The sequence below is a fragment of the Exserohilum turcica genome (genome assembly GCF_000359705.1).
Source record: "Exserohilum turcica Et28A unplaced genomic scaffold SETTUscaffold_7, whole genome shotgun sequence".
Lineage (NCBI taxonomy): Eukaryota > Fungi > Ascomycota > Dothideomycetes > Pleosporales > Pleosporaceae > Exserohilum > Exserohilum turcicum.
The window spans coordinates 1966650-1992384 of record NW_007360288.1 but is presented as its reverse complement, the minus strand read 5'-3'; the positions used below and the strand labels follow the sequence as shown (position 1 = coordinate 1992384).

The window sequence follows — 25735 nt, the reverse complement described above, 5'->3', positions numbered from 1 at the left end:
GTGCTGTTAGTCGATTCCTCGTGGTCGGTTCTCCTAGATAGCGTGCTTTCCTAGCGGTTTCCAGAAAACTCGAATTTGGTGTGTGTGAGTACTAGCTTAATAATTACTGCTATAAACTAGTTGTTATGGGCGAGAGAGGCCTAACTAACGAGTATGCATTCACCTATTGTACAGAAGAAGAAAGATGTTTTAGCTAGGTTAGCTACTTAGATTACTAGGTTTCTAGCAATCTCTAAGGCCTCCTTAATAGAAGTTGCCTTTGGTGTTTTTCCTACTATAGGGTATCTTGCCACTGCTCCAATAAATAGAGAAAAATTACTTCTTGTCCTAGTATAGGTAGGCCTAGGCAGTTCTTCTAGTTGCCTGTTAGGGCAAGGCGTAGAGGCCTCCTTAGCTATCTCAATTTCTAGATTATTATCTATTAGTCGTTTGCTTGTGCCTCTAAGGTTATTTAAGGCTAGTCTTTTTTTGTTATTTCTATTATTTTAATATAGTTATCTATGTTTCTTGCTAAATTTAAGCTTTAATAAGCTCCTGCTGTAACGGGTCGAGTCCTATTAGACTGCGCACGCAACTACAACGCGCCCACCGCGCCAAAAAGGCTGGCACAAGATATCAGAGCTGCTGATATCGTTGCGTAGTTGATACATAAGATAGCCACCGCTATCTGTACTGTAGCGGGCTACCTAGCCCGTTACACCTGCGTTCCTATTAGCCCCTCTAGTCTTGGCATTAGAGCCTAAGCTCTGTGAGAAAATTCTTATAGGCGTGAGAAAACAAAGGAAGGCCTCCTTTTTCTCTCTACTACGCGCTAGCGCCTTAGCTACAGGTGTTAAAAGTGCTGTTAGTCGATTCCTCGTGGTCAGTTCTCCTAGATAGCGTGCTTTCCTAGTGGTTTCCAGAAAACTCGAAGTTGTTGTGTTGTGGTCGGTTCTCCTAGATAGCGTGCTTTCCTAGCGGTTTGCAGAAAACTCGAAGTTGGGTGTGGCAATTAGAATTAGTATCAGCGGTAAGTGTGCTATACTTTCGAAAGATCAACTTACTTCCTGGTCACAGGTTAGTATAGCAACACACAACAAGCTAGATAAGTGGAGAGACTTACAGGCTATATAAGAGTCAAAATTTGTACAGGTATTTAGTTGGCAGCATTAAGAGGATGGGGTACTTACTGCCTGGCAACATGTTAGCCTGAATAACAGATGGAATTTTTTTGTGGAAAGATAAGTACTTACTTGACGAACTTCGAGGGCTTCGTTTGCATACAATGTTACAGTAACAGTTTCGCGAGCTTGAAGAGCATTGATCGTGGGTGCATTTTGACGGGCTGTGACAGTTTGACGCGCTTCGATGGCGTTATTTTCCCGCGCTGTGATGGGAACAGTTTGACGAGCTTTTAGGTCGTTATTCTCTCGCACTAATACTGTAACAGTTTCGCGAGCTTTAAGATTTTGAGTTGCAGTTACGGTTATAAAGGTAGTTGCGCGAGCCTCTATAGCACCGTCCCCTACGGTTTGACGAGCTTCTAGATCGTCGATTAAACGCGCTACTACTGTAATAGTTTCGCGAGCTTTAAGGCCTGGCTGTACTGTTGCAACAACTTGACGAGCTGTAATAGGTTGGTTGATCACCTCTGTTGCAACTACCTGACGAGCTGTAATAGGTTGGTCGGCCGCCTCTGTTGCAACTACCTGACGAGCCGTAATAGGTTGGTTGATAACCTCTGTTGCAACTACCTGACGAGCTTGAATAATCTTGCTCGCATCGTATTCAGGAGCTGGTGCACTAGCGACTAGTACAGGGAAGGCTAGGGACAAGGCAGCATTGAGCTTCATGTTGATAATTTAAGATAATAAAAGAAGAAGATAGAAAGATTGCTGGAGTATGAGTTGCTTTTCTCGTTGTTGTCGTTGTCGTTGTCGTTGTAGTTGTAGTCGTTGTTGTGAATACTGAAATTCAAGCCAGAATCTCCTCAGCTTTATAGAGAGCGCAGTGCCTTCCAAGAACATGAATCGCACCCGCTTGAAGCCGGACATTTTCTTTTCACCCTTGCCTCTAGGATACATGCAATGCAGGGTGATTGTTTTGGGATCGTTGTTGTTACTGAATCATTGGTGGTGAATGGCGACCCATGTCCTCAACACATGGGAACCATTACTGTTGACCGAGGTTACTATCACAGGAATACCAATAGGGATTAAGGTAGTCCGGAGGTGAGCGGAGAGGCGGAGAATAGTGACCTGGAGGTTGATCGTTAAACCTGCTTGCTGTGTTAGCGTTGTACGGCATTCGGGGTTGTAGGAAATTCGGGGTTGAGTGTGGCTATGTTCTCCACTTATCACTTCGTAGCTGCAGAGACCTGTTTCTCCCATCCATTTCTATTCTAGATCGATCTATTTAGAGATGGTTCACACAAGACGGCCCATTTCATATCACAAGACTGCAAAGTAGGCTGTTTTGAAACTGTGAAAACATAGCAATACTGAAACGGTGGCTGATGCAGTGAGCGCTGTTGGCCCTTGCGAACATCAGATCGAATGATTAGTAATTTCATATTAGTGTCTTGCTAGTCATGATAGCAATATTCCCCGAGCCATGACTCGAGCTGCCAAGTGTAGTTAAATGGTATAGGGAGTCAGAAATAGCGAGTTGATTCAACATTGGAGGGATTTCCTGTTCAGTAGCCTATTGGAACTATACGCTTAAGTCGCTCTCAATCTAAAATCACCGATGAGGCAATGTACTAAAAGTAACGTTGTGGGTATCCAAGCAGCTGGTCCACAATAGCTCATGCTCTAATGATACACTTCTGGGGCTCGGGAAACGGCCACCTTCTATCCCGAGGACCATACCATCAACAAAGCATATGCTTGCGAGGTACAGTATTGTATATAGCGCTTCCGATTGGCGAGATCATGCCAAGTAGAATAACGCGCCGTTCCTTCGATCCCCTACTATCACGTCACATGAACTTATCGATACCCGGACTTTCCTCCGGAAATGGACCGCAACTGTTTCACCTTGAATATGTTACAATTGTCACCATGCGAAGTCGGAGCGCTACTTGGTGCTCTTGTAACTACTGAGCTCTTGCCACCATATTCGTTCTTGAAAAGTGCAGCTATTAACAAGTCAAGGTCTTGTGAGTCGCTGTTCTCAGCCCATTGAGACTGTTGTAATATCTGAATTCGCTTTGTTACAACTGAACTTTCATGGACAAGTATCGCTCAATTGATTATACTTCCCATGTACGAAAACTAACCATGGCTACTACATGAGGTATTTAGTGGAAGTGTTTGAGAAGATGTTGATACACTCTATCACATTGTTCAACACACCACCTCCACAACAGAAATCGAACAGTCTCTAACTGTATTTTGGCTAGTATTGCTCGATCTCTTTTGTGTAGGGGTGAACAGACTGCACCACTGACTCGGTTGTCCCCAGAACACCGGCTATCCAGCCAATTACAGCTGTTATCCTAACCGATTAAATTGCCACTCCGGATAGTAGACCCAGAAAATTAGTGATGCAATTGCGATGATCGGCATACAAGTGCAAGCCTACAGCATTGCCACAAAACCCGTTTTAGAAAAAACACTACTTTCAGCAAACTCTGTGTAGAAAGCAGAAAAATATTCCGGAGATCATTGCTGCCATGAGCATCATTGGTAGGGCTCGAAAACCCGAAGCGAGCCAGCTAGTCCGAATCGGGTATACAGATCTACCCAGCGCTAATGAGGCTCTAGAAGATAGTACATCCGGCGCGGCCCTACTGAGCTCCACTCTTGCTTTAGATACATTGATATACGCAGGTCCTAATTCAAGACATACGAGTAGCATTTACTCAGTGCAGCTAGATTGGTTGTGGAAGCATCGGATTCCAGGCCACCATCGGCTTTTTGTCTATAGCACCTATTTTCTATGCACCATATCATATCATGTATTATTGATGGACGCATAAGCATTTATATCCGGTTTTGAGTATGTGCGTCCCCAATAAGCTATATATGTGTTGAGTGTGTAATTCAGTTTTATAGTATATAAAGCATTTTCGCAAGTGTTACCTTGAGTTACACATGCGTAAGCAACCACACGAATCGCTCTTTTCAAGCTATTAGCGCGAGAACCTCTAGCGTGTGATGCATTTTGCATCAGAACAAGCATGGGAATTATCACCTTCCTGTATAGTTAACTGGCATGGGGCTTTGGGGGGACTAAGCCTGACTATGTACGAAGCCGAACACTTGGCGCCAGTGGATCTCCACGGAGACTTGCATCTCTTCTCTTTACACCTACTAAAGGCCGGTTGCTTCGGGTATCATACATAACATTTACGACATGAGCATTCTATGATTAACCTCTCCATTAATGCTCTGCCATAAAATACTATAAAGCCGTGTCAAAGTAAATGAAATGGAAAATAACACTACTACCGTGAAAGACATGTTCACATGAATTAGCAGTCACGGCCATATCGAGCGCACTGTCGTCCTTCTCCCTGCCCGGCGGACCGATACCTTTTGACTAGGTGGCGACTTCTTGACGTCATGCCGGTGCGTGAATCTTGTGATGGCGCACATTGAACATGGCTTGCCAAACTGCTCGGGATGGGCATCGTGGAACTGCCGAGTGCGGTAGAGTTGCAGAGCCAGTGCTTCCACATCGACCCGTAAGATCCATGGCGAGTTGGGGTTGCCTCTGATTCGATGCGACGTATGGATGGCAGTAGGCGAGAGGTGGTACTGTCTTTGAACTTCTTCGATTGTCTACGCTGACTCCTTAGCTTTTGTATTATTGTGGAAATTATTAGACGATACTCACCATGGCTTGACGGTAGAAGCAGCCTTCACAGGCTGTGAACAGGCGATTGACTCGTGAAAAGGGATAGCAATCCAATGTCGCATGGCAGTACACACACATGCGTGGGGCATGCTGTAGCCATAGTCGCCGGTACACGATACTACTCAGATCAGGATAGACGCAATTGGGCCCGTACATGTCGAGCTGGGCGAAAGGAAGGTTGAACATGGTGCGATTGCATCGACGGACCAGATGGGCGCAGTAGGCTTCGACCAGTGCGTGACATGTTCTGGATGTCAGGGCCAGAGCATTGAAGGGGTGCGAAACTAAGCGTAGGGAGAATATATCGGCAGCCCAGCGATGAGTGTCGGCCGACTGGGTGAGATCCTCCTGGTTCTTGATGCTACGTTTCTGCTTCTCTGAGACTTCCCATCCACTCTGAGCCTCGGTAAGACCTGGAAGGCGACAACGGGGATGGATGAGGTAGCAGAGGATGCGGTTGACTATCTCAACTGGAAGTGTCTCCAGCTTCTGACGGCAAAGCACGTGCTCGTTGTTGCCGGGGCGATTCGTAAAGTGTGTCATGGCGGCCCCGCAGCAGGGGAAATCAGGCAAGGCTGGGCTTTGTGAGTGTTGCACAGGACTCGCACGGCAGACCATCATCAGCCTGGCGTTATGTGCAAGTACAGTTTTGACCGGCTCAGTGGCAGAAACAGTGAACGAAGGCATTACGGGCAGCAGAAGCGGGACAAAGAGCAGGAAAGCTCGCCATTGCCTCCAGACGGTACGATAGGCTTATAGCTGGCGATATGCGAAGAAACGACGTGTAGCAGAGCTGCGGCATTGGGCTGCATCCGACCAACGAGCATGTCGGGATGCCGAAAGCTGGCTCCTCGCGGCTGTGATTAGTCCAGGTCTCGGGCGGGTGCGTGCATAAAGGCAGATGGAGGGGCTTTTTTTCACGATGCTACATGCTGCTGTGGCACGAGATTGGCGAAACAGGTGGTGACAAGTGCCCGCGGATGTGCAGTGAAGGTCGGGTGGGATAGTGGGGAGCACGCAAAATGCGGCCAACTCCGCGATGCCCAAACGGGCTTAGCGCAAGGCCCTCGAATTGAGCCGTCGGACCACCTTTCTTCCCCTTGACACTCGACGAGTTAAAGCTTGGCTGACAGCGAGCGCGCACGGGAAATCAACACCATGGCTGCCCACGCCTCAGAGGGACCCGTCGCCGCCCAGGACTCCGTTCCGCCGCCCGCCCCGGCCGGCAAGGCGGAACCGACGGCGGGGGGCGCGACCAAACCCAAAGAAGAGGACGCGCCTGCGCCCGAGCACGACGACGAGGATGGTGGCGTGTGGGACTCGGCCTCGCTGTACGAGGAGATTTTGGACGAGGTCGAGGCCTTTGAATACTCCAGCGACGGTGAGTCTGGCCCAGGAGCCGCCTTGGTCGCCGCCTATTGACAGCTGCCCAGGTGTAGACATGTGTACCGCCGACGAGGCGCGTCGACTGCGCCAGCGATTGCACGAGGTCGGCGCCAGCCAGTTCGTTATGGAGAACATCACCAGCGAGAAGATGACGGCGCGCAAGCTGTGCACGGCGTTTGGCGTCAAGATACCCAAGTTCCTCGAAGAAGCCCCCGACGAGAACTTCTACCAGCTGCTCGGCCTGGCCATCAATCGCGAGCTCAACAAGCGCCCCCGCCTTGACCAGTACAAGACCATTGAAGACGCTGCCAAGCTGCTGCAGGAGCGCAAGAGCATCATGGTCATCACCGGTGCGGGCATCTCGACCAGCCTGGGCATACCCGACTTCCGCTCCAAGAACACGGGCTTCTACTCGCGACTGCTGCAGATGGGCTACGACGAGCCCGAGGAAGTCTTTGATATTCACAACTTTGACGAGAACCCGCGCACCTTTTATGCGCTGGCTGGCGACATTATACCCGACCTCGAGAAGTGGACGCCCACGCACGAGTTCATACGCCTGCTGCAAGATAAGGACAAGCTCCTCACCAACTATACCCAGAACATCGATAACGTTGAGGCAAATGCGGGAATACGCAAGGAGAAGCTTATCCAGTGCCACGGTTCCTGGGCAACTGCAACGTGCCGGAAGTGCAAGTTCAAGGTGCCGGGCGAGGAAATTTTCGACGATGTGCGCGCACAGAGACCGGCCGAGTGCAAGCGCTGCAAGGAAGAGATTGCCGCACAGCCCACCAGGAAGCGCAAGCGGGCCTCTAACGGCAACGGCAGCAGAAAGAAGCGATCCAGCGACGAAGACTCGGAGTCTGATGGCGCCTTTGACATTCCGCAGCCCGGCATCATGAAGCCAGACATTACCTTCTTTGGCGAAGCACTCCCCAACGACTTCTTCGACAGGTTGAAAGACGTGGACAAAGACAAGGTGGACTTGGTTATTGTCATGGGTACGAGCATGAAGGTCGCCCCTGTCTCCGAGATACCCAACTTCCTGCCTCGAGACGTACCGCAAATATACATCTCCCGAGATCCCATCCACCATATCAACTTTGACATTAACCTTCTTGGCGATTGCGATGTTATCGTGGCCGAGTTGGCCCGTCGTGCGGGTTGGGATCTCAGCCACAAAATGATACCCGATGGCCAATCGGTCGAGGTAACACTCACCGATGATGTGGACCACATCTCTACTGTCAAAGTCCACGTCCCGGTGGCGACCACGACAAACAACCATATTAACGAATCAGCATGAGCGTAGAGTTTAGCGTGTAATTCTGTGTATTGATGGCGTTATGATTGGCATTACGAGTGGCGTTTACAGGGGCATTGTGTATTCTGGACGCAGAGGGTAGACGCTGGCCCCGTGATGTAACTCAGATTCAGGAGTAGGGCGTTGGGACACCATCACATTGAGAGCAGCGGAAGGGCGGTTTGGAAGATACCATGGATCGAGGGTATGCGCAGGGGAGACACATCATATGGTCTTTATTTCATCACATCCCCTTTGCCGCATATAGACTCTTTTTTTCTTTTTCCTTGCGCAGCATCATCCGTCAATCGAGTCTTTTTTCCCTTGCAAGAGCCGTGTTTGGATACAGTCTTGTCAAACTCCACTTCTCACGTCAGCCCCCACGTGCTCTTCGATCACGCAAAAAACACTGTACATGAGACAATCTATCTAGATTGCACAGCCTGACAAAGCTTTTGCTGTGAAAGTGTAGCAACCCAATCATAGACCTTGACATTAAAACGAAACCCTCACCTATATTCTGCAACTTCAAAAATACAACAGGATACATGTTGCTCGGTACATCTGTATTTTCTTCGAATGCGTACTGAGATGACTGCGCACCACAGATCTTCCCACGATAATAGCCTTTATCAACAAATCAATCAATTGAAGGCACACAAGCGATTTCTAAAGGCCCCTCATTCCTTGCATGTCAGGGCTCTGGAAATAAAGCCACGCTATTTTGCGCTAAAGCAACACCCACCCCTTCCCAGCCACGGGCCGCGCCACTGAACTATAGATGCTGATTTAAGATTTCCCCAAGATCCCAGATCTGATTATCTCTTGGATCGCGACAATATAACCCGCCTTGGTTCTCGAAACAGGAATAAGATTTTCAAAGCTGAGTTCTTTTGAGGGACCGTAGGTGTAGTACTTAGTGCAAGAGCAATCTTCAAATGTGTCGCACCAGATATTTCATGCATTGTCTATACAACGCACCCAGCGCTCTCAGTATTTGCAAAACACAAACACAGACTTATGCGCCTCATGGCATCCCGCTGTGAAAGATGGACACCTTTCCCCTGCTCCTCATCGGTTCGAAGAATTCAGATCAAGGTATCTCTTCTCTCCCTGGTTCTCTCAGGCCCGCGCCAAGTATACTTACGCGTCTTAATTTCCAGGATGGGGCTGACAACGAGGAGGCCGAGATTCAAACTGGAATTAGCGGTTATTTCTCCTGTGCGAAACCATCGGCAGTCGAGCCATATCCAGGCTAACGCAACCAAGCTTTTCCGCTCGGCGTGTCGTCGCCTGGGTGGAGCAAGCCAAGCAATGCACAGTCCCCCAGCTGACGACACGCCTCCCCATCCACTCACCTCTCTCTCTCTCCACTCCGCTGGTTTCTTCGTCACGCCCTCATGTAGAGTGCCCCCATACGTTTTCGAAGCCTTGTTGAAACTGCATTTTGGACCCACGCGAGTAATAGCAAAGCCGCATGTTTATCGACGTTCAACATCATCGGCCAGCCCGCCTTCTGCATACCTGTATGAGACGACTCGAGACCTGTTCGCGCCGGTGGATCATCGCTCTACTTACCTGAACATTTTAACGCCGTTGATCGCAATGAGAGATGGCTTTCCCTGGCTCTATCCGGAGCGCGATCACGAGAGGGCCCTTTTGCCCACCAGTCAAGTGCATGAGTTTCCACCCGAGAGGGCAATTGTGGGGATGTGTCAAAGAGCCATTGGCGTTGGCGTGTTTGAGAAGGCCAAAAGGCGCCGTTTGTTAATGCCGTACGACCCAGACGGTGGTATAGGCAGATGCTGCACCCTTCGTTGTAGCTATAACCAAATGCTAAAATACTGGCAGTTCTATACTTATCACTCGCTGGTGCAATAGGATTTTGTAAAAGTCTTATAGGCGCACATTATTCGATCGATTGATAACTGCCAGGGTCACGCATACTACTGACCCACAATACCACACAACTAGACAGCATCCAAGCACGCATGATGTGACATCTTCTTGGCTTGGCGCAATCATCCGAAACAAGGCTGATCTGGGCAGGAAACGATACGTGGAAACCAGCCATCCACCCAAGCATGTCGTGTTTCAAACAAATGATCATTCCTCCCAAGATGTGCAAAACGGTCCGTCAATATGGTGGCCGACTCCTCCTTTTGCCGTCTTCATAGCGCGTGTGTTTGGCTGGGCCTCTATGCACGGAGAACCCATGCATATATTTCGCGCAGATGCATTTCTGGCAGGATTAACGAACATGTAATATGTAGAGAGACTACCGAGTGGGTCGGAAATAGTATATAACTAGGCGAAAGACACATTATGAAGCCTGCGCTCATCGTCGAGCCAATTGCCTACAACGGTTTTAGATCTACAATTCGTTCATTTTCATCGACCTTCGCTCTCTACTTAACGCATCCCACTGCCTTCGCTTTCCAAATCCAACTACATACTTTTGAAAACCGAACAGCGCGACTCTCATTCCGCTCTATTATACCCAATCATCACAATGAAGGCTTCGGTTGTTGCTTCCATCCTGGCTTTCAGCCTTTGCGCCTCTGCCGGCCCAGCAAAGAACCATCCAGATGACTTCTTCGCCATGACGAAGCGGGCCTCCCTCCCCGTGCCCAAGGGCAACGGCACTATGACTCTATCCAAACCCCAGGAAATTAGCGGTGTCTTTGACGGAGGCATGAAGACATATGGCCGTGGTGTCTCGTGCACCGGTCAAAAAGAGGGCGGCGACTCTGACGCCGTCTTCCTCCTCAAGAACGGTGCTACGCTCAAGAACGCCATCATCGGTACGTCTAGTGATTTCTCCAGACAATCCCAACCAGCTATTCTAAGGAGACCTCTTTGCTAACCTACTCCTCAGGCAAGGACCAGGTCGAGGGTGTCCACTGCGAGGGTTCCTGCACCATTGAGAACGTCTGGTGGGTTGCTGTGTGTGAAGATGCTCTGACTATCAAGGGCGACGGTGACGCTACTGGTAAGTTGTATCCTCCAACCCCCCTTTTTCTTCATCACAAGTAACCAGCATGCTAACACGCACCGGCACAGTCATCGGCGGAGGCGCCACCGGCGCACAAGACAAAGTAATCCAGCACAACGGCGCCGGCACCATCACGATCAATGGCTTCACTGTCAACACCTTCGGTAAGCTCTACCGTGCCTGCGGTAACTGCAAGAAGAGCGCCAAGCGCCACGTCGTCATCAAGGGCGTAAAAGCCTCCAACGGCAAGCTTCTCGCAGGCATCAACCCCAACTTCGGCGACACGGCCACCATCGACGCCTCGACATGTGCTACGGGCGTTGATACAATCTGCGAGGAGTTCAAGGGTACCACGCAAGGAAACGAGCCCGCGTCTGTCTCAAAGGGCCCGTCCGCCGCCTGCAAGTTTACGAGTCCCATGAAATCGTGCTAGGCGCTGTGCGCTGGGAAAGTACACAGATAGGAGAATGCATATATATGCATATTTTGAATTATCGCAAAGCGGGATTTTGTAAATGCCGGAGATGCGCGTGGTATTGGATACTGGCTAGAAGCCATTTTCCCAGCCAATGCCATCTCTTCATTTCTTGTATGTACTTTGTTCTTTTTAAACTCTAGACAAGAGCTCTACTAGGAAAAGTCTTGTTTTTTCTTTCTTTCTCACACTCTTTTATTGTTGTGGCTTTGAACAAGGGTATGGTAGGCATGGTCTTGTCCTATAGCGCTTGGTGATGCGCAGGGTCGTTTCTAAAGTCTGCTTTTAAGCTCTTGTATAGCTGTACGGAGTATTACAAACGACAATCAGCATAAGACCTCTTGATGGTCTCCCATTAGCTGGCTGGATATACAAGTCACATGACGTGACTTGGGCGAATGCAATAAAATAAATTAACCAACTCCTTCTCCAAACACAACTGCTAAAGGTTTCATTGAGTGTTATTGGTGATGTAGCTTATTGTATAGCTGAAATGAAGGCATTTTATTTTATCTTGCTCAGTGTCCCTTTCTGTGCTACCTCGCTCGGCGCCTGCGCAAAGCTATTCGGACTCTTCCATGGCATTATCGGAGTCTTCCTCGGGTCGACGACTATTTGCATCCTGCAGAATCCTGGTAATCTCCAGCCGACCCACGGATATATCCGACTGTAGTTTATTGAGCCATTTTGCAGCAGTCAATTCCAACTTAGCGCCCTTGCCGGGCCGTAGATTCATCGACGTTTCCCATGCGACAGTAATACTGAGCAAAGTTTCGTAAGTATGCTGTCAAATCTTCCTCGCGGTACTCGTTCCCAATATAGAGGGTCAGGATAATATAACCGCATCCGGGCGAGATGTACAGGATCTTCAATGTCCATCAAAGTCATGGCTAGTTGGATCACTTGGTCTTTGTCGTCTCCTGCCTGCGGGAGATGCCAGTCCCAAAACTGTGCTGCATACATCGCCAGCGCGTATTCCTCGAATACATCTGGTGTTAGTGGCTGCGTCATTTGGACCAAATACTTCAAACAGTTTTTTGCCATCTCGCTGTGACATTTTGAATCTTGCATGCTGTACTGTTTTGCCGATCCCTGCTTGATCTAATCTGACACAAGATACTCTTGAACTGAATAGTGTGCTAGAGAGAGGATCTGCTGCGCAGGCAGGCTTGCTTCTGATCTTTCCCTGATTGATGTGATGGTGACCAGGCTGGAGCAAATGCTCAGTGCTTCTAGCGGGTCTTCGAGCACCTCGTCGCGGTCGAACGACAGGTCGTGCGCCACATCGATAGCGACGACTTTGGCAATCTCTTGGACAGAGAGCTGCTGCTTAGAGAATACTAGCTACTATAGGATTCTTCTAGCGTACTTGTAGTTATATTCGCTAATAGTGCATAGAATGCGATTATATATCTAATCCAGCATTTACAGTAAAGTAGCGAGTGCCTTGCGCAGCATCGCGCGATTACGGCACCTCTCCAGTGTGTCCAGCTGACATACTGCCTATTAGAACCTATATTCTTATTAGCATTATTCGTAAAAAGAACGCCGTAAACATGCGTACATTCTGTGTGCTCCATGCATGAGTGCAGTCTCCCGATAGCAGCATCTTGATTCCACTTCGCTAGGCCCCTATCGTCATGCAGCCTTTGCTGAACATAGCGCTGTATATCCTGGTCAAACACATCCCTCTGGAGACATATGATATCCGCTTGCTCAATATATTCCTCTAAAGACCTCTCAAAATCCCTCTCTTTTTAGCTCGTCATAAGCAGATGCAGGTTGCTAAGCTGCCACCCAGCTACTATTCCAAGCATGTTCATTAGTTCTAGACGCCGCGCACATTCATCGAGGGCGTCAAGAACGACGTAGATATTCGCAAACTGTAGCATAATCCGTGGCGTCACTTCCAAGATGGCATCCAGTGATGGCTGTTGTTGTCCCTTTCCGCAAGATGTGAACATTGCGTTAATGTCTTTTGGTATTATGACCAAACGCTGCAGGAGCAAGGAATGGAGCATCAACTCAGGATTCTGTTTCTGTGTATCGTTGAAGTCAAAGTATAAGTACACCGTTATCATGCTAATGTCATCATAGCAGTGCTGTACCAGATGCTCGAGGATAGTAGAGCTCAAGAATATTTTTCCGCATCCTGGAATTCCAAACAGCCAAAGTCGTAAAGCTGCCTTCTCCTTCCAGTCTGCGAACTTTTTGCTTTCTAGCAACTAAAGCCTAGTCTTAGCCTGTCGCTGCTTAAGCGCTTTGTGGTAATTCTTAGACGGACTAGATGTTAAAATCCAGTTGTAGATCTTTTCAAGTCTCTTTTCTTGATCATGACTGCGGCCTTTATGTTTTAGAATAGCTGCACGTCTTAGCCGCTTGAGTGCATTTTCTTCGCCTTCACCGTATATGAGAGGTAGGTGGATACCGAATATCCCGAATAGACAATATGCTCTGTCCTCTTCGCGTGTGGTCTCGCGGTTTTTTGTCCAGGCGAAACGTTCAGCTACGCTAAAGTCGGACAAGCCGCTCCCTAACAAAGCATTCATGGGGATCTCTGTGATCTCGTGGATAATTTGCTTGAGCGTCTCTTTGTCCCCCAAACGCGCTCCGTTTTTGGAGAAGAACTCCACGGAAGAAGGAGCTAGGAGTTCCTGGAGTGTCCAGCCTCGTCTAAACCACCTGCTCTGTCTAAACAGTGACTCGCCGTCCCCGTCTAAAGAGTTGATTTCCAGGTCCGAAAGGAAAACATAGCACTTTCTGGCGTTCTGGTACCAGCAAAACATGGAGTTGATGGCTTCATGAAGCTCCGAACTGTTTGCTTTGTCGATGCAGCAGGTGTCGACCCAAAAATATTCCAATCCATCCATCTGGGCCTGACGCCCGCAGAAAAGCAGCTTTTGGTATCCTTCCTTGCTTTTCGTGTTGAAGCCTTGTGAATTGTCGAGATTCTTTAGATCTTCAAAAGTTACTTCTTCCCCATCCTTCCAGGTATGGGAAAGGATCGCGTAGGGAGGAATACCCTCGCTACGTATGATGTCCCTGGTCCATCGGAGAGCACCGTCGCTTGCAATGTGCAACAGTCTCATTGAGCTGCATGTGTCCACCTGCACGAGCGGGAAAAGAGGGAGTCAATAGCGTAAAGTGTGGATATGATAGTCGTTAGCCTTTTTGCGAGTGCTTAGTGAAGATGCAGAGAAGAAAATTCTCCAGGAGCGGTTGTGCGACAATGATTGTTGGGGGCCAGGCAAGGCTGACAACGCATTATTGTGGCACAGCCACTGTTACACAAAACTCGAACTATTGTCTGTCCAATACACCTTCGGGATTACCATGAAAAGCCCAAAGCTACTATTAGTAAAGCCGCGATACTGAAGACTCCTGATCTCTGTTGCCTGGGGCACAGTTCCAGCAATGTACAATGGGGTGTCACAGGTTTCAGACCATCGATTGGCCGCAAAACGTGGTAGACTCGTATCCGTCATATACCTGCTTCGCAGAGTCTGAAATGAACAATACTTTAACATTCTGTTCAATCCAGTTGCACAAGTACCACGTGACTATCCTGCGTTCTCACTCTCACCACTATTACTGCGGGCGTAGACGCGAGGGTAGCATGTATTTGAATTAGACGGTTTTTGAATCTCCCTGTCCTAACGATTTTGTGATCTTACAGGACCGTGAATGTGAAGACGAAAGAAGCATCTATCATCTACACATGTTGAGCCTCAACGGTGCTGCCAGCCGCTATCTAGAGCCCTATTGATCAGCCAAAGCAATGCTCAACTCTTGAATCCAAACGTATATACAATCCAAAGCTAGTACCAAGTCTACACCCCCATGCAGTCAATTCCATAAGGTGGCCATTCTGAGCTACTCGTGACTTCCTCGGGCTCTCCAAAGTCGCTCGCCTCTAATGCCACACCACTCAAAACCTTACCCATGTGCGTCTTTTCAACGCCCTCTCCCTCACGACGAATCTTCATCAATAAGACACGCAAAAATGGTACAGGTGACGTCTGTAGACCCCATTTCCCAGTTGGAGGGTCAATGAAGCCGTCAGCGTACACTTGTTGGCCATCTTCCACCTTGCCTTGTAGTAGACCGAGGAAGTCGCAGAGCTCATTGTACTCTGCTAGTGAGCGAAGATACAAGCTACCAGAAAATAGATTCAACTGCATCGCCAAGCTGCGTGAGATTGAGTCTGGAGAGAATGGACGACCAACGTTGTACAAGGTAAGCTCATCGAGCGAAGCAAAGCTCACGTTGGTGCGCGCGGCGAACAAGTGGAGCGTAACTTTTTTTGACCGAACAATTGACGGAAGCAACTTATTGGCCTCATGTGGGCTGATGATGATGAGTTTGCTGACTGTGGCTTTGTGGTGAGGATCCAGTACAGAAAGTACAAATTGCACTGGTCGCTGGTAAGAGTCGGAGATGAAAGATGCGCGAGTCGAGCCTGGAGGCACCTTGACAGTGTACATAAAGTCCACCGTGACCAGTAGATCCTGTGGAAAATGTTGCAGGTCAATGAGCTTGCCGGCACTAGTCGTGTCTAGTGCCTGAAATGCTGGAATCCATGCTTTTGAGTCGACCATCGTTCCGCTGGTAACCAGCTTCTTGAGATCTGGATGAACACTATGCGAATGGGCATTTAAACGTGGCGGACGCTCAACCTGGCGCTCTTCTTCAATCTCGGGTGCAAGCTCCCTTTCTTGTTCCTCGCTCAATGTAGCAGATCCAAAATTCATGGCTTCGAAATCGCGACACCGTGAGACAATCTTCGTAATGTTAGAGTTCGACATATCCCAATCTCTGAGTTGTGTGTAATGATCGTCCTGGGTGCGGGGCTTGTAGCGCGTTTCCAGGTCTACAGCTTCTTTCTCCAGGAAGGCTTCTGCATCGTCCTTCGTAGTTTGCGGACCATTCAAAAGATGCTTGTGTCTCTCAAAGCGTTCACCTTGCACTGCCCACAGAGGTAAGCTCTTTTTCAAGTCGGACCATGTCTCTCCGATTGCCCATGATAGGACATCGTGGGCATCGAGCTGAGCGCCGGAAGGCTTGCCAGTTCTCTCGTAAATCTTGGTTCGGATTTCCTCGGGAACAACGAATGTAATGGCCTGACCATGACCCAGTTTTCTTAGTCGCATCGCCGCTTGGGTGAGACGGTCCTTACTCAACTGGCTACCCAGTGTAAGGGCTGCGCGGTAATGTCGCGGGAGCTTGAGATCCGTTCCTCGTGTATGCGCCTCGTCCAAGTAGACTACGCATGCATCGAGCATCTTGGCATACGGAGAAGTCTGGAATGATTCAACGCGAGAATTTCGGTCGAGCACTGACAGCTCTTCGTTCTCGAAGTATACCACAGCCTGGATATCGCTGGCGCGCATCTTCAGCCACGTCTCTGCGACCTGTCGGTTGTTTTGCTCAAGAATTGAAGCTCCACAGTCCAACACGACTCTGACATCGAAGTTCAGCTTCTCGATGAACGCGAGCAGATGTTCGCCATCGCAGGTAGTGCTACCTGGTGTCCGTACAGGTAGGTTTTCCACCGCAGTTTCGTCCATCAACAGGTAGGACAATACCTGAGCATTTGTATGGTGCTGACTTGGAAGATCCAGATGCTTGATATCGAGTGGTAGTAGATGCAGGGTATCATTTGTACCAGAGAAACCGGTCGTTGGGTGCGGCTTCTTGATTGCAAGGTCCCAGCCTGATGCACTAAGCTTCTTCGGAAACTGTTTGAGCTGTTTTGGGAAGACTAATTTCGAGAGATAATAGTCGATGGCGTTCTTTGAACGTCGCAGGCTCGGAAATACCTCCATGACGCACTGGTGTCGATCGCGAATGCTGATGCCAGAAAGTTGTTGGAAGGCTTTCGGTAAGCGAGAGGATGCAGTCTTGACGAACTCATTATAATGTATGACTGCTTGATCGGACTTCAAAACGTGTGTGATAGTATCAAAGAGCTCATCATCAGTCAAGCCCCGGTAGTAGTACGATAGGAGAGTCAATATGATGACAACATCTGGGTGAGAGAACTCAGATCTTGGCGAAGGTGAGTCTTTGCTCCTGTATGGTACCTGATTTACAAAATGAGCGTCCGCGTTATACGGATTTGACCAGCGTGATTGCTTACCGCGAGCGAAGTGTTCGGAATACGAGAATCATCCAGGCCAAAATTGACGCGATATCGCTTGCTTGTGAATACAAATCGAAGTACACCGTCCGCGAACAAGCCACGGAGTAATAGGAGTGGCGCCTTGGTAGACTCACTCCAGAACTTGCTTTTTTCAACTGCATCAACTTCCTTGATCTCCAGATCAGTCTTGGTGATGTAGCGGATGATTGCCTCTTGTGTCGCCGGCGACTGTGATCGTGAAGGAATCCCAATACCTAGTCGAACGACAAGCTCGGAAAGTAGTTGCAAGCTTCGATCAGCTCCATCAGCTCTCAAGAATCGAATTCGAGGATATTTGCCATCGGCCTTGTCCTGTATGTCGACCGCTTCAGGTAACTCGGTCTTCACCTGGGCGGCCACAAGTGCCAATCGTGCTAGCACGCGTTGAATAATCAACCATCGCTCAGGGGCGAATTCGATCGACTGCTGCTCTCCCATGGTGTATATCAACTCGAATTTCACTGAGAAGTTTTCGTCGCTCTCATCAACACAGTCGACCGACACTCGATCAAAGAACTGCTGGGTTTCCAGCAGTGAGCGGGCGGTTTCTTTCTCACCAATCAGAACGCATTCTATAGCCATGAGCTTGAAGGAAAGAATATGCTCGGGTTGAATCAGCAGTACGCCGCGCTCAGCGATGCATTGATCATAGATCTGGCGTATTGCCTGGGCGTCGCCGGTACTTAGCCGAAGGTTACGTGAGAAAGGCATTTGGTAAATGCGTCTGCCTAGCATCCCTCCCAGCTTCGCTACAAGCATTTGAAGCATTTGTTTGCTCTGAGGTTTTGCAACGACCACTCTCACGAGCCTGGATTATGATGTTAGTAGGCTCTAAGCTAGCTAGCTAGATAGCTTACTTCTTTTTGTCACCATGATAGGCATTCAGGATAGGCACGATAGTGGTGGACTTGCCACCTCCCATCAACAGCTGCAAGACAACGTTCTCGCCATTTTCTGGAGACCGCATCTGACTCGCAATGTACTCTTGCTCCTTGCGAACCAGAATGCCGCTTTCGGCTTCGAGTAGAAGCGTCTCTGGGAATTGCCGCACATCCCAGTTAGAGTGGCCGACGTGTTGCAACTCCTCAATAAGCTCCATCGGCTTATTGGAGAGACGCACCAATCGCTGCGCCCTTTGTAAATTAGTGATGGCCAAAGCATGTTCTACCATGGCTTCTTTCCAATCTATACTCAACAATTCATAGCGATCACGATGAAGTTGGCTGAGCCAAAACGTAGGTGAGATTCGTGGAGCATGTTTCGTTCGGAAGCCAATCTCCCCGCTGAATAGGTCCTCCAACGAAGAAGTGATCTTGTTGAAGTAGCTCTGGCAGTCGTACAAATACTCTTGGAGAATATCCACGGCGTTTGTAATCAAATCCTGGTGCGTGTGATTGGCGTTGAGATGTTCTTCGAGAGCTCCGCAACTGATACGTAAATGCTCAACGTATTCTCTCTCGCATTTCGATTTGGCATATTTCATAAGCCCCTGGCAGAGGTTCTCGAGCCTACCCATTATATCTGAATGCTTCGTGTTTGTGTGAGCTTTTGCTATAGTGAGGTTGGGCTCGCAAGGCGGTGTGCGAGTGCTGATGTTTGAGGCTGTCGCAAATATTAGCACAGCTGTCTTGAGGGTGGCTAAAATTAACAAACTGGGGTTGGACGATAAGTGAAACCTACCGTCGTGAAAGACCAAAGGCGCTTCCATTCCAAAAACACCCGACACGCTGAGATAGCGGCCGTTCGCGCCAAGACTGTCCCTCTTTTGAGGCAAAGCAACAGAAATGTGTGGAATTGGTACCTTGAGGAACGGTTGACGCGCGAGGACATTCGACACCTGCTCAAGGTATTCCATAAATTTCAGATTGTCATACCATTTTCGGAAGAAGTCTCGAATTTCGATCATCGCATCGGTCGGGTCAAGGTATGTGTTGTAGTCAGCGGCCGACGGAGTACTAGGGTTCGGAATCGGCCATTGACGCTCCAGGTTTTCGATAAATCTTTGAATTGCGCCATTCTTGCGATCACGAAACAGCGACTCGATTCTAATCTCATGATTTTCCACAGTCTCATGGTCGTTCTTGGGCAATCTAGCCTCCATGGATGTATCAAAGGATTTAGCGCTTTCCTGAAGAATGTCGCGTATTTTTCCCCTTTCGTACCTAGTTCCTTGATTCAGGTGAAACACAGGAGCAGCAGGTGGGTGTATGGCTAACATCTCCGGTAGTCTTGAGAATGCCACCAAAGCTTGGATTGCATCCATGTCAGCGGTCTCAGCAAATGCCAGAGTGCAAAGCCAGGTTGCCAAGCTGTAGCGATTGCTGGCTTTATGAACATCTTGATGTAGCGTGCACCAAAGTGCCTTAAGATGCTTCGAACAATCCTCCAGCCATCTAGAATCATATTCAAGACTTCCAGGGTCGAATGAGGTCTGAGCGCCCTGAATCGTAGCATTGCCAAAATGGTTTTGTAGAAGACTACCTTTGAAGTGCGGAATAGCGGTATGTAAAGCAGTTTGATTGCGTAGAGCCAGCGAAGCGGTGATGAAAGCCCGATGTCCTCTCTCATTCTGTGATCTGTCTCTAGCTTGGTACTGGATGTCGTGAGATGTAGTGAACTTCTCGGCGCCGAAACCTGCAACGCGGAAAGTGCATGATCGAATCATGTCGCGTTGGTCCAGTTGAGAATTTGAGACTGACAGGAGCTTCGTTCGAGCCGTTTCGATCCAGTCGAAAACAGAGTTTCCTGGGTGGAATATTCGCATTTTCCCAGCTTGGTCTAGCAAAGATAACACCAGCACTCGAAAGGAGCCATGCTGCAGCAGCGACGGAAGTTTTTCGTCCCACTCAATACTTTGCATTACCCTTAGATGTTCAGGGTACCACCGCCGCTTAACAGAAAGCTCGGCAATACGGGACAACAACTCTACGTTCATCGGAGTAAGAGTATCAAATGAGCGTACTGCTGCTGATCCGAGGATCTCCAGACTACTTTCGGTGCCAGTACGTGCCATCAATGGGTCTGGAAGACATCCGGAAGTAATAGCGTGCAAGTAGCTTAAGAAAAGCCGGCTCTGCAGTTCTGAAGTATCCAGCAATCTACCCAGATCACTATCTACCACATACGCATAAGCCTTGGTGGCCTGTTCCTTGTCAATCGTGACAAATGGGTGATGGTGACCGGGATGAGTTTGATAGCTGATGCTCGATGTGCCGAATGATGTGGGCATTGGTATTAGAACCAGGCGTTCAGCTGTATGCTTATTCTTCAGCACAAGCTTGCTGAGAAGGCCAACGAGAGTTCCAATGCTCTGATTTTTATCAATGACCATGTCGCGATACTGCGAAGAGTGCACTACGGATTCTCCTTGCTTGATGTAGAACCCAAGTTGTAGTCGAGGAAGGTCGATATTGATCGTTTGAGTCGTGTTATCAAGCTTGGCATGCATATGCTCCACCTCTTCCAGTGGCCGTAACAACTTTCCGAGAAGGGTTACAGAGGGACTTCCTAGACTGATCAAGACTTCAGTTCCTTTCACCAACTTCCAAGTCTTATGTCGAGCATTGCGAACCAAACGCCACTCTTCAACGGTCGACTCCCAGGGGCTACCTCGCCGTCGAAAGATTACTTCGTCCCGCTTGTGATCAAACCAGTGGACGTAATCTGCCAGGAAAGCGTGAGGGAGTTGCTGCTGTAACGTGTGCGACGGGACCAGATCGAGCTTCGTGTCATGGCCATGGGCTACCACAAGCATATCATTGCCTTTCATTCCGAAGTCAAGCTTGTAGTTGTGGTATGGAGCCTTGGCTGAGAACCGCATTCCAGGTTCATTGGTCGGCACAACTTCCAACACTGACTTGTGGAAGAGTGGCTCATACATTTTATGGGACATGTATTCGGAAGGCAGTCTTGCTAACGGCAAGCCATTGACAAAAAGTTCGCCGGTGAGCAGATTGAAATGTACTGACAATGAGCCCGAGGTGGTGTGAAGCCAGTGCTCTTGCCTGCCACTGAGTGAGGCCCAAGGTTTTTTTGAATTTGGGGCGAACGCTGCCCAGTTGGCAGTAATAGCATCTGAAAGACCTTTGCTGTTCATGAGGATGTACTCCCTTAACTTTGGGAGGATTCGGTACATTAACCCACTCCAGGTCCGAAGCATACTCTTAAAGAGAGACTGGCTCTCAGACTTGACGGACCCGCTGTTCTCCTGGATAGTTATTGCAGATTGTACCAGCGTAGATACCGCTGATTGGTGCTCCAGGACGATACCAAAGTCGGCAGTCTCCACGTCGTACGTGCTTGCACATACTAGAGCAATCTCCGTAGCCCTCGAACAAAGATCTGTACGCTGATCATCGTCCGTGGATGCAGCCACCCTCTGTTTCAGCCTCAGCACCCACTTGAGACAGATTGAGCGCAGCCGTATGAGGTAACTGAATGCGCGCGAGCGAACACTTTGTTCTGAAGTCATGTTCAGCACTCTGCGAACGAGCAGAGAAAATGTAGCTGAGGCTCGCCATGATTCCCAGTTCTCCTCAACACGCCCAAGAGCAACCTCAAGCTGATCAAGTATTGCATGACTGAAATTCGGCTCAGTGAGGATGCGATGGCGTGTGCGCTCGATGTGCTGGCCTGGACTGCCAGTTTGCTGTGTAGACTGGAAGACTACGCATTGTGTTTCGACTTTTGAGAAATCTATGACTGGTACCGCTAATTGTGTGAGCATGTTTGAGTAAAGGATGTGGTTTCCCAGAGGCAGTACGCCCAAAGCTTTGTACTCGTCGATGGAAAGGTGAGTTGGGCAATCGGACACGCTTGCCTAAGTGCAAAACTTTTATTAGTAACGTTTCAGTAGAACATTTAGAAACATGGACTTACAATGACTTCATTTGCAGGAAGACCGTGTGGCAGAGATGGCGGGTGGTACACGAAGCGGTTGAGCGCCTTCGATCGAGACGGCATTTGATACATGCAGTTCTTTGGGATTTGCTCTGTACAAACTGGTCTCACCGTGTTGAAGTGACCACGAACAGAGTCGTAGTAGCCATATTGCAGGGCGTTTTTCAGACAAATGTCGCTGTCTTTCAGATGAGGAATCGCTTTCATCTTGGATCGATGGGTCACTGTGTGACTCTTGACCTGAGAGAGCAGCGTAACGCGCCTTTCGCGGTGATTCGGAGACAACATATGGGAGATATCATGGTGATACTGGAGGGTATATGAGCAACTCGGTCTATGTGGACTCTTCTCTTGACAACCCAGCACAGTATTGATGAAGTATGCAGAAGCATCTCGCCAATTACCGAAAGCTTCGGGTATCCTCAGCTCAAACACCGTGGCTTTTGCTGTGGATGGTATGTCAGAGAGCGGCCACTCGTATATGGATATGGTCAGAGCGTCTGCATCCCTCTTGGCTGTGCATTTGCGGCATCTGCGCGCATGTACTGGTTTCGTATAACCATGATAAGGGTTTGTGACCACGGTACGATATTCACAGACGGAGCTGCTGTAAATTTCCATGTACTGGCGGTAAAGACTCTTGATGTTTTCCAATTCCTCACACTTTTTCTGTCGCTTGATGGCAGCATCATCCTCGATCTGCTTCAAGATAGCCTGGAGCGATGCGCATTGATCAAAGTATCGGACTGCGAACGAGGACGGTTTACCAAACTCTCGGTAAACAGAAGGCTTTCCCTTTGATGCTTGGAAACGCCGTGAATCAACATAGCTCTCAACGGTGTGGAGACGCTCGAGTTGACTTTTCAGGGGAAGTACAAGAGATTGAAATTCCATCAAATCGACTTCTGGATCATACTCGATCAGCATAGGATAGATGGCGCATGCGCATTTGTCGCATGAAATCCAGAGCTCCGCAAGCGTCAGATACATGATGGACATGGCGACAGGCGCTTGAGCATACGCAGTACTAGCGATGTCATAGTAGTTTTGCATCAATGTACGAAGCTTCCCGCAGGCGTTCGCATCGTAAATATGGTCGCTGGTCCAATTTGAAAGAGAGTGCTCGACCCATTTCTCAAAAGCCGCCAGACGAAAGTACTTGTAGTCATCAGGTCCCGCCAAATTGCTTGGGAGTTCAGACTGGGGAAATGCCGGATACACCGAGGTTGGAGTATATGTAGACGAGTTTCCTTCTTGTTTCCGAGAGGCTATCTGAGACAAGAAGTTGTCCATGCTTGAGAGACGCATCTCAAGGTCGATCTTTGGCTTTAAGTTGGCGACGCCGCTTGTGTCAATATTGCCTACGGTCATGTCGACCAAGCCAAGCCAATGTTTGTTGATGACGCTATGAGCATCGCAAATTCCACTTTCCATGTACTTAAGCCAAGCAGTCTTGAGATAGTCAGTCTGTTTGAGGAGCTTGAACTTGCGCATGCGTCGCGTCAGCTTCGCGGAGACGACATGGATGGGTTCGCTTCCCAACTCTTTCCAGTTTTGCTTGGCCATATCAAGCAGTCGTGCCAATAGGAAGATTGCAAAGGCTTTGTATAAGCCGTCCTCAGGTAGCGATTTTGGTGCTTGGCGCACAAAGACGAGTTGAAGCGACACACGTAACAAGAGCCACAATGGAGAACGTCGCCATGGAGAAAGGCAACTGTCCCAAAGAATCTCTTCCCGTGTATGCTTCCAGATACGCTTGACGTCTGTAGTCTCACCGAAGGCTGTAAGGGTACTCATGTAGAAGTTTGTGACCATACCAGGATCGGTCGTGTCGCGTTCTTCGCTCATTTCCTTTTTGTTCTTGGTGATCTGGGGCTGAAAGCTTGGAACCTTCTGCGTAGTCATCTTCGCCAAGGTGCTGGAAATGGATTCACGAAGATCCGCACTGCTGGTCATCTTGGTTACAGAAAGCTTGACAGCACAGCCTGGAAAGCTTCGTATGAGTCGTCCAGTCTTCATGGCTCCTGCGTTGGTGGGCGAAAGTTCAAAGGATTCGAAGTTGATGTTATCTCCAGATTTACTGACAAGGAGTCCAGCATTCTGTTCTTTTATTTCAATGGGTACAGCGCCAGTCGTATCACCGTTTGCAAGTTTGCCAAGAAGCTTTTGTAGTTCGAGCTGATTGGTACATCCATGCTGGTCGCGGCAAAGCTGAAGATTCTCAACAGTAGCGATAGCTGCGTCGACGGACCCGATATGTTCGTTTTTGACATGATTTTTCAGAACTTTAAGGGCTTGAATGACATTTTTGATGAGAGCCAAGTCGTGCGAAGCACTGCGATCGTCTTGTTGTGGGAGCTTCGGGGGGAGAACGACATGATGGTATTGGTAGGTTATGGCCCTCGCTGAAGGCGCCATATCTAAACAATTCAGTAAGTGTATTATTAGTGAACCTGAGTGCGTACCTACTGCAGATTTGGTCACTGCAACAAGTCGTGATGGGAAGTGTCGTATCGTCAGTCGAAACTGTGTCGCAACGGGGAGAGGAATATCGATGGCCAAAAGCTTGCTGATTCTAGTGGGCGTTTAAGTAAAGGCAGAAGAAAATTTGCTTGTGCGCTTTGTTGATTGCGGTTTCGACAAACGGCTTGATTTCACCTTCACCTTCACCTTATACTTGCGTCATCTCGAATCGCCACGCCGCAATTAGGCTCACCATCTACGCAATGATAAAGCTGAGCATGGTGTATTGCTCAGCCTCGCAGTTAATGTTCCTCGATTCATGCGTTTGTGAAAACAATATCGTACAGACAGCCCAGGACGAATAGATGTTCCCGGCAGTGTGGTGGGCGCGTATCAAGAGGCAAGATGCACAAGGCAACAGCCTTATCATACCAGCTTCGACTTGAAATACCGGATACAAGAGACATGTAAAAAGCCTTGTCTTAGCCTTGTCCAAGTGCGCGTTTTTGATTGGCGAAGACTTTGCATGCGATTTCCTCAGGCTGCGATGCGCCACGCCGCACGTGCGCCGCAGTCTAAGCCACCCTCAACCCCCATTTTCAAGCCTTGTCTGTCCTAGCTCTTGACGGTTGGTGAAATCTTCGGTTAAGGTATGAAAGCTAAGAGACAAAGGCAGAGAATGAGCGGCCTCTGATCGTGCGTCATTCCGAGATGCTGGCGAGTCGCTGCTCGTAGCTTGTGGCGACATATCGACTGAATTGTTATCGCAAAATATCCGAGTACAAGAGAATGATATGAAGAATAAGATGAAGAGAAAGACAAAGAAGCGAAATCTCGTGCGTGTATGAAGAGATGTCTTGGTGGAAAGAGCGAGATAGCTAAGCGCCAATGGTCACGTGCCATTTACATACAACTTCGAGTTTTCTGGAAACCGCTAGAAAAGCACGCTATCTAAGAGAACCGACCACGAGGAATCGACTAACAGCACTTTTAACACCTGCAGCTAAGGCGCTAGCGCGCAGTAGGGAGGAGAAGGAGGCCTTCCTTCGTTATCTCACGCCTGTGAGAATTTTCTCACAGAGCTTGGGCTCTAATGCCAAGACTAGAGGGGCTAATAGGAACGCAGGAGCTCATTGAAGCTTAAATTCAGCAAGAAACACAGACATATTAAAACAATAAAAATAACAAAAA

General features: G+C 48.8%; 8 protein-coding genes across 8 annotated transcripts; 3 read left to right on the top strand and 5 right to left on the bottom strand.

Annotated features, from left to right (window-relative positions):
* Positions 1-1003: 1003 nt before the first annotated feature.
* On the bottom strand, positions 1004-1832 carry SETTUDRAFT_35035 (uncharacterized protein; the record flags this gene model as incomplete). The annotated part of the gene is made up of 5 exons (XM_008031948.1): positions 1004-1018; positions 1044-1046; positions 1103-1105; positions 1170-1172; positions 1233-1832. 5 exons carry the CDS (start codon positions 1830-1832, stop codon positions 1004-1006), a joined length of 624 nt encoding a protein of 207 aa, XP_008030139.1.
* Positions 1833-4365: 2533 nt separating this feature from the next.
* SETTUDRAFT_157133 (uncharacterized protein) lies at positions 4366-5385 on the bottom strand (the record flags this gene model as incomplete). The annotated part of the gene is made up of 3 exons (XM_008032362.1): positions 4366-4386; positions 4518-4766; positions 4822-5385. 3 exons carry the CDS (start codon positions 5383-5385, stop codon positions 4366-4368), a joined length of 834 nt encoding a protein of 277 aa, XP_008030553.1.
* Positions 5386-5968: 583 nt separating this feature from the next.
* On the top strand, positions 5969-7845 carry SETTUDRAFT_122648 (uncharacterized protein). Its single transcript, XM_008032361.1, has 2 exons — positions 5969-6223; positions 6276-7845. Exons 1-2 carry the CDS (start codon positions 6001-6003, stop codon positions 7532-7534), a joined length of 1482 nt encoding a protein of 493 aa, XP_008030552.1. The 5' UTR covers positions 5969-6000; the 3' UTR covers positions 7535-7845.
* A 1217-nt stretch (positions 7846-9062) lies between these two features.
* SETTUDRAFT_165722 (uncharacterized protein) lies at positions 9063-9502 on the top strand. Its single transcript, XM_008032360.1, has one exon. It carries the CDS (start codon positions 9137-9139, stop codon positions 9410-9412), a length of 276 nt encoding a protein of 91 aa, XP_008030551.1. The 5' UTR covers positions 9063-9136; the 3' UTR covers positions 9413-9502.
* A 541-nt stretch (positions 9503-10043) lies between these two features.
* On the top strand, positions 10044-10959 carry SETTUDRAFT_23550 (polysaccharide lyase family 3 protein; the record flags this gene model as incomplete). The annotated part of the gene is made up of 3 exons (XM_008031894.1): positions 10044-10335; positions 10410-10523; positions 10595-10959. The coding sequence occupies 3 exons, from the start codon at positions 10044-10046 to the stop codon at positions 10957-10959; spliced, it is 771 nt and encodes a 256-aa protein (XP_008030085.1).
* Positions 10960-11563: 604 nt separating this feature from the next.
* On the bottom strand, positions 11564-12072 carry SETTUDRAFT_35031 (uncharacterized protein; the record flags this gene model as incomplete). The annotated part of the gene is made up of 2 exons (XM_008031947.1): positions 11564-11762; positions 11843-12072. The coding sequence occupies 2 exons, from the start codon at positions 12070-12072 to the stop codon at positions 11564-11566; spliced, it is 429 nt and encodes a 142-aa protein (XP_008030138.1).
* Positions 12073-12102: 30 nt separating this feature from the next.
* SETTUDRAFT_23549 (uncharacterized protein) lies at positions 12103-14090 on the bottom strand (the record flags this gene model as incomplete). The annotated part of the gene is made up of 3 exons (XM_008031893.1): positions 12103-12341; positions 12845-13219; positions 13286-14090. The coding sequence occupies 3 exons, from the start codon at positions 14088-14090 to the stop codon at positions 12103-12105; spliced, it is 1419 nt and encodes a 472-aa protein (XP_008030084.1).
* A 741-nt stretch (positions 14091-14831) lies between these two features.
* SETTUDRAFT_97972 (uncharacterized protein) lies at positions 14832-24499 on the bottom strand (the record flags this gene model as incomplete). Its single annotated transcript, XM_008032359.1, has 5 exons — positions 14832-17084; positions 17141-17981; positions 18040-18784; positions 18836-22001; positions 22061-24499. The coding sequence occupies 5 exons, from the start codon at positions 24497-24499 to the stop codon at positions 14832-14834; spliced, it is 9444 nt and encodes a 3147-aa protein (XP_008030550.1).
* Between the last annotated feature and the right edge of the window lie 1236 nt (positions 24500-25735).

What these genes read in the sequence shown, in the direction of transcription:
- SETTUDRAFT_122648 (XM_008032361.1), top strand. Translation starts at nt 6,001, where the DNA reads ATGGCTGCCCACGCCTCAGAGGGACCCGTCGCCGCCCAGGACTCCGTT. An exon ending in CTTTGAATACTCCAGCGACG is followed by an intron (nt 6,224 to 6,275) that starts GTGAGTCTGGCC and finishes ACAGCTGCCCAG; the next exon opens with GTGTAGACATGTGTACCGCC.
- SETTUDRAFT_165722 (XM_008032360.1), top strand. Translation starts at nt 9,137, where the DNA reads ATGAGAGATGGCTTTCCCTGGCTCTATCCGGAGCGCGATCACGAGAGG.